The sequence below is a fragment of the Podarcis vaucheri genome (assembly GCF_965113315.1).
Source record: "Podarcis vaucheri genome assembly, chromosome: 9".
NCBI classification, from domain to species: domain Eukaryota; kingdom Metazoa; phylum Chordata; class Lepidosauria; order Squamata; family Lacertidae; genus Podarcis; species Podarcis vaucheri.
Genome location: NC_138767.1, coordinates 22,146,609 through 22,159,329, shown reverse-complemented (window position 1 = coordinate 22,159,329; position 12,721 = coordinate 22,146,609). Strand labels below are relative to the sequence as shown.

Below are 12,721 nucleotides of genomic sequence, written 5' to 3'. Positions count from 1 at the left end.
AAAAGGAACACATTTCCAAAAAATACCTTCTCTATGCCCAGAAGCCTGTGCAGAATGGGCCCAGTCATTTATATGAACAGAATGTCAAAGTTGGTTTTCCCTTTGGGTGATAATAGAAGGATATTTGTCTTGTTAGTTATTACAAATTTCTTACGTTAGAGGCCAGCCATAGGGTGGCAGTTGAACTTGAAGTTAAGGTCCTCCCTGCTTCAGAAACAACAGGTCCCTGATGAGACCATTGTTCTTACATGTCCAAAACAAATAGATCATTATGGATCTATTCCAGACACTCCAGCAAAATACAATTTTAGAGAATCCAAAAATCTTGGTTTGGCTTCTTAGCCAACCATTATCTGTGATCACTGTGAATGCCCTGTGTGATAAATGTGAGTGTCTCCTAAAGAAGCTTATCACAACTTGCTCCTCCCTGAGTCCTCTGTCATGTACAGAGAGTCTGGGGAATAGGGGTGGTTTTTCGCATTTGTGCTACATTATGAAGAAGGCAAAGAATTAGCAGGATCATCTAACACACAGTGTAAAGAGCTCCAGCTGTTTCTTGCCTTATTTTAAAGTTGCTGAGAAAGGAAAGGGAATCCACATGGTGCTGGACATCTCCTGGCAAGCTGGTGTGAAAAAACTTGTGTTTAGAGATTTGACTCTTCTCCCAGTAAACTGGGAGTTTGATCATGGTTTTTCCAAGGAATACAAGATAGACACCATGGAATGTGTGTATTTAACATACATAGCTGCTAGATTTCGTTTTGGCGTGGCATTCCCAACCTAGAGAATAACAACTTTTAGCATATTGCACTAACTGGAGCTTCGGGATTGTTTTATGGCCTAGCACTTTATAAGTCTTTCAAGATGACTCAGTTAGTTATGGAAGACGGTATTGTTCTAATGACTGATTCCCCTTTCCCATCAAACTCCACTGTTTGAACAGGTAGAGCAGTTCAGCTGTTTGAGAGAATGGTGGCTTTGCCAACATAAAGAGGCCAATTTGGGGTCTTCTGTGTCTTCAATCACTATGTCTCTTATTAATGAAATCTTCAAACGTGATCCAAGTAAATAAACTCGGGGCAGTTCCTAGTGTTTCTGCCTACATATTTGTTTTATTTCTGAGGCAAGAGGGAACCTACAACACACTGAGGTAAAATAAAATACAGAGAGGAAGTATAGATAAGAATGGGTGGCCATTGGGTTCTTGTACATTTTGGAATGCTGATGGTTAATTTATAGTATTGATATAGAAGCTCAGTACTGGTCCCACTGTCTGTTTACTGTGGTTGGCAACAACATTCATCTAAAGCAGGGATAGAGAAATGGTGGTCCTCCCAGATGTTTTTGGACTCCAACTCCCATCAGCCCCAGTCAGCATGGCCAGTGGCCAGGGATGGTGGACATTGTAGTTCAGTGACATCTGTAGGGTCATGGGTACCCCATCACTGATGTAGAGCCAAGGCCATAGGGTTATTCATCCTAAAGAGGTCCAACAAACATAAAACCAGTCTTAGAACTGATTTCAAAGTGTGAGATGAAAACCTGCTAGATAGCCTTTATCTTATGCATACCACTTGTATATATTATGATGGAGGATAATGCATTTTATTTCAAAAGTGCCTTGGTATCAGCTAATAATTTTACATCATTGTGCAGGCAGAGTATTACTGTCTATTATTTCTATGGCCTTATAGTGTACCAAATGCTTTATAAACCATATCATGTTAAATTCTACCTTATTGTGAATAAGTTAATACCTGTACTTTAATGGAATAATTTTCATATAATGTCTTCTGCTTTCCCTAATTGCTGTACTTAGACTATATTTTCATCTCAGATGCATGAGACAGATTTTGTTCCTGCCTTGAAGACTTGTTAAAAGTTTTCTAAAACTTTTTTGTTAGGACTCGTTCTTATTCTTAGCAATGGCTTAAGCTGAAGTCATAAATACATATGGTGTAGCTTCTTTCTCTTTAGTGACCATGCTGAAAAACTAATGTCACAGAACCTAAGGATTCAATTTGAAGTATACATATTAGGGACTTGTAGGGATGCGGGTGGCGCTGTGGGTAAAACCTCAGCGCCTAGGACTTGCCGATCGTCAGGTCAGCGGTTCGAATCCCCGTGGCGGGGTGCGCTCCCGTTGCTCGTCCCAGCACCTGCCAACCTAGCAGTTCGAAAGCACCCCCGGGTGCAAGTAGATAAATAGGGACCGCTTACTAGCGGGAAGGTAAACGGTGTTTCCGTGTGCTGTGCTGGCTCGCCAGATGCAGCTTGTCACACTGGCCACATGACCCAGAAGTGTCTGCGGACAGCGCTGGCCCCTGGCCTCTTAAGTGAGATGGGCGCACAACCCTAGAGTCGGACACGACTGGCCCGTACAGGCAGGGGTACCTTTACCTTTACCTTATTAGGGACTTAGGCTTCAATCCTAAATTCCACTTACCTCAGGGTAAGCCCCACTGAATTTAGCAGAATTTATTTATGAATAGACAGGGTTAGGATTGCTCTGTTGGTCTCCTTTAAAACAAACTGGTCCGTTTCTAAACATGCCAACTTCAAACGATAAGTTATGAGGATGACTTGCTGAACAATTTGATTGGTTGAATATCCCCTTGTTTGTTTTAAACCACAGTCCCTAGTTCATATGTAATACTAAACTGAGATACTTTAAAAGTGGAACTGAAGTTGGCTGTGTATAAGGAGGAGGGGAGAGTGTGTGATCCCAATACTTTGGTGAGATTTTGCACAAGAAATAATGTTGGAAGAATGGTAATATTTATAGGCAAATGTTCCATCAAAATTCTCAGCAACTGGTATTCAGAAACGTACTTCTTCTGTCAGTGGAGGCAAAGCATAATCATCATGGCTAGCAGCCACTCCTGTTGTCCATGAGTCTGTCAAATCAGTTCTAAATTGTGCAGGTCTCACAACCACAGCAGGCTCCCCGCTCTGTCCTCATGGCATGAGCCTTTGGACACCCAAATAGGGTGAGGCAAGCGGCACATTCAAGAGCTTGGGTGCCTCCAAAATGGGACACTGGAAACTTTTGCAAAAATAGTGTTTGTCACATCAAGCTGGCCTAACTTTAACCAGAGGTCTGGGTACAAGGCTTGCTAGTTTCACCATCTGTCGGTGCGGAGGCAAGGGTTGAGTATAATTGGGAATGAGGGAACATTCCTTCTAACAATGGTCGCATACACGTGTAACGCTAAACCATTCCTGCTTTCCCCATGCCTTCTGTGAGGCTAGGAGGACTTCTCAAGTTTAGTTTCAGTCTCAAAATGCCAGCTTTTATAACCAAAACTGTAAGGGGGGGGGAGTGTCCCTGAATACTTCAAGCGTGCCTCTTCTTTCAAAGAGATACAAAATTCTCAAACAATCCAAATTGGTTTTTTCATCAACAGTCTTGCTTGGCTCCTAGTCATGCCTGTTGATAAAAATCTGCACTGTCCCCATTCCAATATCTGCTAAATAGCATATTTGCCACAACCAAACTAATTACTAAAAAAAAAAAAAAAAGAGCCCACCTTATACACTGTTGTGATAATATTCCTCATTCTTTGCTCCCTGACTGCTGATTCAGCTCAGTGACATTTTTCTTCTTCATTGCCTTCCTTATCCCCAGCCCTCATTGCTTTTTAACCTGATTGCCTGGGGCATCCCACATGATAACCATCTATGATCACATCACACCAGATGCATGCTGTTGTCAACAAAATCACATGTGTTGTCACAGCCAGGTTAAATAGCAGCGAGGGCAAATGGTCCTAGAAGAGATGAAAATGGTATAGAGAAGCAATGGCTGTAACTGGTGGAAAAGGGCAACAGATAGCTGGGGAAAGAAGCACTTTTCATTTTAAAAAGTGAGAATAATGTGAAACTAGGTTTTGGATTGGATCTAAGATCACAACCCATCAAAGTACTGAAGCAGAGACTGCATTAGATAGATAGATAGATAGATAGATAGATAGATAAGATTAGATAGAATTTTCTTGATGGAACTCTCATAAACAAATAGCTTGTTGTAGCTACCATTTATTTTAGAATAATCTCTGCTGATTCTAATTAATATGTGTAGATGAGGGACTGGTGTCTAGCAACAGTAAAAATAGGCTTTCTGAGACAGTATGCCATGTGATTATTTGTTCTGACCTGTTGATTTGCCTGCTTTAAGGGAAGGGGGAAAACTTAAAATTCTTATATAAATGCAATGTATCTAAATTTATTTTGGTTTAATCTTGTATTTGTCATCAAATATTCTTAAGGAGGGAAAACAAAGCAATATGTTGGTTGGGGTTTTTTAAAAAAACACACACAAAAAAACCACAACTTTGCCTATTGCCTAGCAACCTGAACTAGTCTCTACAACTAGCTCACACTTTATGTGTTATTTTCCTAATTAATGGCATTCCTGGCTTACTGAATTTGACTTAGATGATTAAAAACCTTAGGAGGCACTAATTAAAATTATGCACTTACGATAGACGGCTTGACAGCGGACGACTTGATTTGTCCTTTGCACTGTCATCAACAGGACAAACACTTCTTCTTAATTAAACCTGGTCTAATTTTTTCTTGCTTAGTATAATTTCAGTGAAATATAACTGTAGCACTTGGCACGCATTTAGTGGACAGGGCCTGCTAGGGATTTAGAGCTGGTGCATAGCACATTGTTTAGAAAGTGAGCAGTGAGTTTTCCATCTTGAGGAGTTTGTTGATTGCACTGTGAGCAAAAGATGGTAGGGTTATCAAAATCCCCTGTGGATTGTTGCATGTGTGATAATTAGAGTCTAAAGTGTTTTTTACTTGGGGAAGTCCATCCCACATCTCAACAAGGCAATCATTATGTCTTGGGCCCATACAGTCAATCCCCCATGCATGAGCTCTACCCCTGCATTTTATTTTTACAGCAACCCTGTGAGGTTAGGTTAGGCTGAGAGATAGTGACATGCCCAAGGGCTAGTTCCCCACTTTGACCACTGCTCCATGCTGGTTGTCATTTACATGGCAGAAATGCCACAATGAGTACAAATCCATACATATACCGTATTTTTTGCTCTATAAGACTCACTTTTCCCCTTCTAAAAAGTAAGGGGAAATGTGTGTGCGTCTTATGGAGTGAATGCAGGCTGCGCACCTATAACAGAAGCCAGAACAGCAAGAGGGATTGCTGCTTTCACTGCGCAGCGATCCCTCTTGCTATTCTGGCTTCTGAGATTCAGATTTTTTTTCTCTTGTTTTCCTGCTCCAAAAACTAGGTGCGTCTTGTGGTCTGGTGCGTCTTATGGAGCGAAAAATACGGTACACGCCCCTCTCCTCCTCCCCTGGTTAACATGTAAAGGTTGATCCCCTTTAAAAGGAAGTTGCATGCCCCGAGCACCATGGCCAATAATAGACCAGCCTTGCTGCATTTTAGTTTATTGCACAAGTTACTAACAAGGCTTTGAGCTGCAGAGTGCTTTTCTTCTCATCATTGTTTTTTCCATTCCTTCTTGATGTTCCCTGCCTAATTTTGTTTCTTTTCTATTTTTCAGAATTACTTAAGCATTGCTTTCCCATTGATGTTGTCGTGTTTTATACTTTCCTCCTCTGCCTCCCCTCCCCCCCTTTTTAAAAAAAAAAATCTGCAATCTTCACTGATCTGTTTCTTTCCCCCCCTTTGGAATATCATAAGAAGATCCTATTTATGCGCAGAAGAAAGGTATTATTAAATGGGCAAGAAAGGCTTACATTTAATTTGCTTTTGTGTGACTTTTCCCAAGTGCTAACTTTCAGGAATTTCCTTCTTCATATCAGCCACTGTGATCCCTCCCATTTAGCACCAATGCTTGATTCTGCCAGGGTCTCGGCTCTGGACTGAACACTAGTGCCCACTTACATTAAATGCTTGAAAGTGAGCACATTCTCTACCTAGAGTCAGGAAAATCACTGCATTTACTTTGGTAAGGATTAAGCTACATGTGATCGTCCATGACAGATCTATGTCTTTGAAGGCATGTTTGCCCCATTCACATTTAAATCAGGACAGGCAATTGAAAGGGCCATATGACGTGAAGATCTCTAGCCCTTCCCCACCAACTGCTAAAATTTGAGCAGACCCTCCTCCTTGCATGGAGGGACATATTAGGAGTGGAGGGATGGGGCGGAATCAGCACCTCCTGCCTGAGCACAGCTTTAAATTGCACTGTACATTTCATTCATGAATGGGACAAAGCTGCAGTTTGGGACTTCGCCTTGCTGTGAACCTCCCTGGGAACTTGATGAAGGGTGGTATACAAATTTAATAATAAATAAATAAGTAAGCAAATGACCTTTTTTTTCCTAAAGTGTTGCCACTGTGTCATATTTCTCTTCTAAGCATCTGGTAGCATCAGAATGCCTGAGGGACCCGGTCTAGCTCTTTCTTATGAACCTTGTCGGTTTGCACTGTTCCATGTTGCATAGGAAGATGGTGTTGAAACTAAATGAGTTCAATGGCTTCAATGGCTTTTAATGCTGAATGAATGTAGTGGAGACTATATAGAATTGGAATTTGCTCATAAAATTTGTTAACTATTTCTAAATGGTAATTCCAACATTAGTCAATTTCTGAGCTGACCCATTTTGAAATTAACTTAGGTGCATTTCAATAAAAGCAGCAGACATTTGTTTTGGAAACTTAAAAGGTATGATAATACCTATGGAGGGAAGAAGCTTACTTGAGCTGACAAAATTATGTAAATCTAAGGGCTATATAACATTCTTTACTTATACTGATTTAATTTTCTGCAACATTTCTTGTCTCCTTTTCCCTACAAGTATTTGTGTTCTTTTCTTGTTTTTCCCTTTCCCCCACTATATACCTTTCAGAGACAGTCTCTTGTCGTCACCATTTTCTTGCCTTGTGGTACCACTCAATGTGTTCCACTTTTCCTATATAGTATTTTCCCATATTCTAGTTTTATGATTAAACAGTTACAGAGTTTGCTCCCTTTAATCTGTGTTTCACCTGCCAATTAAAAATTAACATGTCCTAATAAATCCTGTTCCCCAATCCTGCCCTTTGTAGCTCTGACAAATGACATTTTCTGATTATTTACCTACTTTGAAATTATTATTGCTATTTCATAGAATCATTTATGTGTTTATTATTCAACACTTAAATCATTAGTTTCTATGTTACACCTAAGGGCCCAAATTATCAGCCTGCAGATCATTAAAAGAAAACAAGACTATAAAATCTGATTGTTAAGTTGAACAGGAACTCAAAATAGATTGAATTCTATTGGATCATTGTTTGATTAATATCTGATACATGTGATATCGCTGTCAGGCCTCTCTTAACCATTTTTAATTACTAGCCACTTTTAATTGCATTTTTGCCATTCCTATTTAAAGTCAGTACACTCTTATTTAAAAAACATACATCATCTCCCCTCCTCACTGCTAGATATTGCATTTTCTGGTACAACAGTGAGAGAAAAGCCTCATTTCCCTTTCTGACCGAGATTCTGAAACCCTCCAAAATAACCCCACCATTTAAGCCCCAAGGATAAAAAATTTGCTCCTAGACTTCCACAGGCTCCCTGCAGTGGTTTGTAGTGGTTTTGTTGTTGGTTTTTGTATACACAGGAAGGTATTGGGGGGCAGAGGCAGAAACCAAACTTCCAATAGAGGCAAAATGCTAAGGTGTTTCTACCCTAGCTTCGACATTTTGGTAGGAATAGAATGGGCCTCAGTTAGGCACTTGATAGTTTCTATTGTCCATTTCTTTCAATAGGGATAAGTTGGGATTGCTTAGTAAGTTAAATTTTCATTTTTAGGAAGGAAGGAAGGAAGGAAGGAAGGAAGGAAGGAAGGAAGGAGACAACTAACGCTATAATTGTTGGGATATTTGGAGTATAAAGGAGTTTTGGTTTGCTGCAAGGGTTTTTCCAATATTACAAACAACTGATGTGGTCCCGAACAACCACATTGGCATGGGAGGCTTAAATGGTCTAATCCTGTGGTGTTGAGATATCTTTCTCAACTGAGAAGCCAGGCTGCCAAAGCATTAGAAAAAGTACTCAAAATTTATCATTACTAACTACTAAACATTATAATTCTTCATGTTTATTATTATTTTTTCCCCTTATAGGTGCCACAGCCGCAGCTCGGAAAGAAGTTATACGGAACAAGATCCGGGCAATAGGCAAAATGGCTCGAGTATTCTCTGTGCTGAGGTATGACTTCTTTGCTACTGTTTATTACAAGGTGCTTTAAAATACTGCTTCTCTGTTGATGCACTCGCCATTTGAAAGCTTTGTTTTTAATTCCCTCAAACTGGTTCTGTTTCATCCAGAATGTAGCCTGGATCATCATCATCATCATCATCATCACTTTTAATTTGTATACCGTCTTTCTATCTTACAATACCCAAGGCAGTTTACAAGCTGAAGAAACAAAGAATGTACACCTTATAACAATCTAATGCAATACAAAAATGTGATCATAAAACATAACTTTAAAATACGCAACCTACATCAAATAAAGTAACATTCAACACCCAGAGAAAACTGCTAGATGGACCAATGATCTGAATTGGTATAAGGCAAATTTCAATGTTCCTATGTCTCTAAATTTGGCCTTCCTCCCTACTGCTTTGCAGCCATTCAGGAACAACCAGGATTTCCAAGCTCATGCCAAACCACCAAACATCTAATGCTGTCATAAATCACAAAGAAGATGAAATCATTGGGTTCCAAGCTGCAGCACACAATGGAAATTCCAAATGGTTATAATCCTCATCAGAATATAGCCGTGTGAGCTCACGCAAAGGATGCATACCTGGCAAATTCATTAAAATGCAAATACATCAGGTTGTTGATATCTCGACAAGATAAGCCTGCATGGCTATCAAAGATGTGCCAGCAAGGTGTTAAATAAGAATAAATTGGAATTTTAATCTTAATAGCAGGCCTCTGCCAAGGAAGTTTGCATTAAAATGATGCAGTCAGGAATATGTGTTTCTCATGTCTTTGCTACTCCTTATCCCAGTATAGTTATACCTTGGTTGTTGAACGGAATCCATTCCGGAAGTCCGTTCGACATTCGAAAACCAAAGTGCGGCTTCCGATTGGCTGCAGGAACTTCCTGCATGCAATCTGAAGCCGCATCGGACATTTGGCTTCCAAAGAACGTTCACAAACCGGAACACTCCTGGGTTTGCGGCGTTCAGGAGCCAAAACGTTCAAGTCACAAGGCGTTCGGGATCCAAGGTACGACTGTATTAGAATTAGGAGGTAGAGGACCAGTTGTTGTTTTATTTATTATATATGTATCCTGCTTTTTAGGCCTAAATTTGCATCCAGAGTGGCTTACAGCAATACAAAAAAAATCCAATACATAATAACATAAGTGGCATCCAACTTAAATAATTGCACACACTGGACAACCTCCACTTGTACAGCATGACTTGTTGCCATCTGTGCTTGCTGCGCCATCCTCGCATCTGCTCCGGGGGGGGGGCGGTTAGGGAACAGCCATAACAGATTTAGTGGGCACATGGAGGGGAAGGAAGTCCTATTCCACAAGTGGAAGTTGTTCTGCTCATGCAAGGATTTAAGAAGATAAGAAGATCCAGGTGGAACAGGCCAGTGCCCTACCTAGTCCAGTATCCTCTTCTCACAGTGGCCAACCAGAAACCAGCAATCAAAACAGGGGCACACGAGCACTCTCTCCTCCTGTGGTTTCCAACAACTGGTATTCAGAGGCATTGCTGTTGGCAGCTGTGGAAGCAGAGCCTAGCTATCGTTGCTAGTAGCCACCAGAAGCCCTCTCCTCTATGAAGTTGTCTAATCCTCTTTTAAAGCCATCTAGGTTGGTGGCCATCAGTGCCTCCTGTGAGAGTCGCTTCCATGCTTTAACTATGTGCTGTTGTGAAAAGTACTTCCTTTTATCTGTCCTGAGTTACTTAGTGCTACTTTGGATACAACTCATGTATTATGAAAATGCAACGAGGGTATGGTCTGTGGCCACATGAGCTTTAGATTTGCTAAAAGAAAGCGGTCTGGCCAGTGCCTGGATGGGTGACTGCCTGGGAACCACATGCACTCCACCTTAGGTTCCATGACAAAATAAAAGTGGGATATAAATGAATAAAGATGTTACCAGAGGGAAGGGAAAGGTGTCCCTCAGCTGGAGCTGGATCTAGAAACAACGAGGAAGTGCTTAGTTCTTCCTTTCTCTTCTTTTTGACCACATAAGTTGCTGGCTGCAATTGACAATTGCTTCATCCTGTTTCTACCAGGGAAGAGAGTGAGAGCGTGCTGACACTGAAAGGGTTGACCCCAACAGGAATGCTGCCCAGTGGGGTGCTCTCTGGAGGAAAACAAACTCTGCAAAGCGGTAAGCATGTTTGTGAATGTGTGCTATGGTGTACATAAATTCAGCTGCTAAAGCACAGAATTCCTTTCCGCTATATAAATGCAGTCTCTTCAAGAAGAGAGAGAGAGAGACACACCACAGAGTGACTAGAAGCTGGCTCACAAAATTTGGCTGAAAAACCAAACTAAATAAATGCACGCACCCCCTGTTTGCAATACTTGGCAATGTTTAAAGGGAGGGGGTGACTGCATATATAGGGGAGAGTTACACATGTGAAGGGCAAAATCATCTCTGCTATTTCTCTGGAATACTGCTGCCTCATATGTAAGTAAAGACTCATCTAAATGACTGGGGGTTTTGTTTATATATATATATGTATGTAAAAAGGGGGAGCACACGTATACACAGCCAAGCTGCTCCCTGACCCCACTCATTTAGGATGGGTTGAGCCATCCAGAAACCACATTTAGTGGAGATCCATGCGTAAGCCTTTGGCATCGGCATGAGGACCTTAACTGAGGCTTGCACCAGCTTACTGTGATAGCTTAAAAACATATCTACAGTGGTGCCCCGCAAGACGAATGCCTCACAAGACGGAAAACCCGCTAGACGGTTTTCCGTTTTTGAGCTGCTTCGCAAGACGATTTTCCCTATGGGCTTGCTTTGCAAGACGAAAACGTCTTGCGAGTGTTCTGATTTTTCCCCGCTCCCCCCCTTTTTCTAAGCCGCTAATAGCCTTTTAGCCGCTAATCCGCTAAGCCTTTAATAGCCGCTAAGCCTTTAATAGCCGCTAAACCGCTAATAGCGCTAATCCGCTAAGCCGCTAATAGGATTGCTTCGCAAGACGAAAAAACTGCTAGACAAAGAGACTCGCGGAACGGATTAATTTTGTCTTGCGAGGCACCACTGTATCTTGGTTCTGGCAGCTTAACTTTACAAAAGCCGGGGCATATCCACTGCATGTGAATAGGTTTTCCTTCTTGCATAGTTCTCAAACCACTTCCCTTAGAAGTAGTCCCCATCCACAACATATTCAGGCAAAAGCTGGGATCCCGGGAAAGTAGGTGATACCAGTGACATTTGTATTTCCCAGTTTGCCCCCACCTATTATTATTATTATTATTAATGGAGGGAGGGCCTGGCATGGACAGAAATGTAGTGCCCCATGTTTGCCAGTGCATCCACCATTTTAACTCATCATCAATGCAACTCCCAAAGAGTCTTTCACAGGAACTACATTATGGGGTGATTTAAATGGCAGAAATGTGAGCAAGTCAGCTGCAGGGCAGGTCTTGTGCTGAATTCATGCATCTGGACCCACCAGCGCAGCAACCGCTTTCATTTCCTCATAATGCAGTGAGCCCAGTGCTTTATTCAGGTTTCCTCTACTGCTGTTCGGCCTTACCAGTCAGGTAAGCCAGGCACCATTGCAGGGAGGGGCCTGCTGCTGGTACATCATTCATTATACTGTATCACAAGCAGAGTACTGGAGCAAGCCAGGGAGCACAATGCCAAGCGCTTTGGCAGGCAGTAGCTAAAGCTCCAAGTAAGTGACCTGAGCTTCCCCTCCCAAGACATGTCTGCCTCCCCACCTCCTCCAGAGTCCCAGGCAACCTGAATCCAAATACAGTGGATCAGGCTTGGAATGAAACTCATCTGCCCTGTCTAACTTCTTAGTTGACAGCTTCTAAAGGCCACGGATAAAGAGGGTGCTTGAGAATCCCATCTTTCAAAGCTTGAGAAGGCTTTCTTTCCCATCCATTGTGCTTGCAAGCATGCAAGTCTGCTTTTCAGCATAACCTCTCTCCCTTTACAAAAATGGCAGACACTGCGTATGTGGAAAAACTGCAGATTATTGGCCAACATGCCAATCCTTCCTTAGGCCAGCTGATAACTACCAAATTGCATTCTTCCTTTTCTCTTCTTCATGGAGAACTGCCGTATTGGAATTCTGTAACTGGAATTCAGTTTCTGAGGGCCAGTGAATAACTAATGGCTTGTGAATAACTAATGCCACATACGGCAGACTCAAAATTTACTTGAATAAAGGGAAGAACATTTTAATGGTGGTTTTGCTGCATATTCAAGCACTGAGGCACTTTCTCTCACTTACTGTTTCAAGTCATATTTTGTATGAGTTATGCAGCCGCTCTATAGCTAGTAGAATTTTTCTCTTGAAGTAAGGAGCCACAGTCAAATATTTTAATGTATTAACTGTTTTCTGTTTTTGCTATTGTGTAACATGCACCCATGAGTGTCCAACCATAATTATGATGTAGCTTTTAACTGTGAGACATGGAGATTCGCCTTTTCAATAACTCAGTCTCAGCCTCTAACTTTCCCATTTCTTTCCTGGAGTTTCTTTCCTGTATTT

At 41.5% G+C, this 12,721-nt stretch overlaps 1 protein-coding gene across 5 annotated transcripts in view; it reads left to right on the top strand.

Moving 5' to 3' along the window:
- PPP3CA (protein phosphatase 3 catalytic subunit alpha) overlaps positions 1-12,721 on the top strand; it is a 183,117-nt gene that overhangs the window by 161,290 nt on the left and 9,106 nt on the right. For 2 of the 5 annotated variants that reach the window (XM_082236978.1, XM_082236981.1), the window contains exons 11-13: positions 5,678-5,704; positions 8,120-8,204; positions 10,271-10,368. In XM_082236978.1, coding sequence (XP_082093104.1) covers positions 5,678-5,704; positions 8,120-8,204; positions 10,271-10,368 — 210 coding nt within the window. The remainder of the gene's footprint in view (positions 1-5,677; positions 5,705-8,119; positions 8,205-10,270; positions 10,369-12,721) is intronic. The other 3 variants (XM_082236980.1, XM_082236982.1, XM_082236979.1) reach the window with 2 other exon arrangements.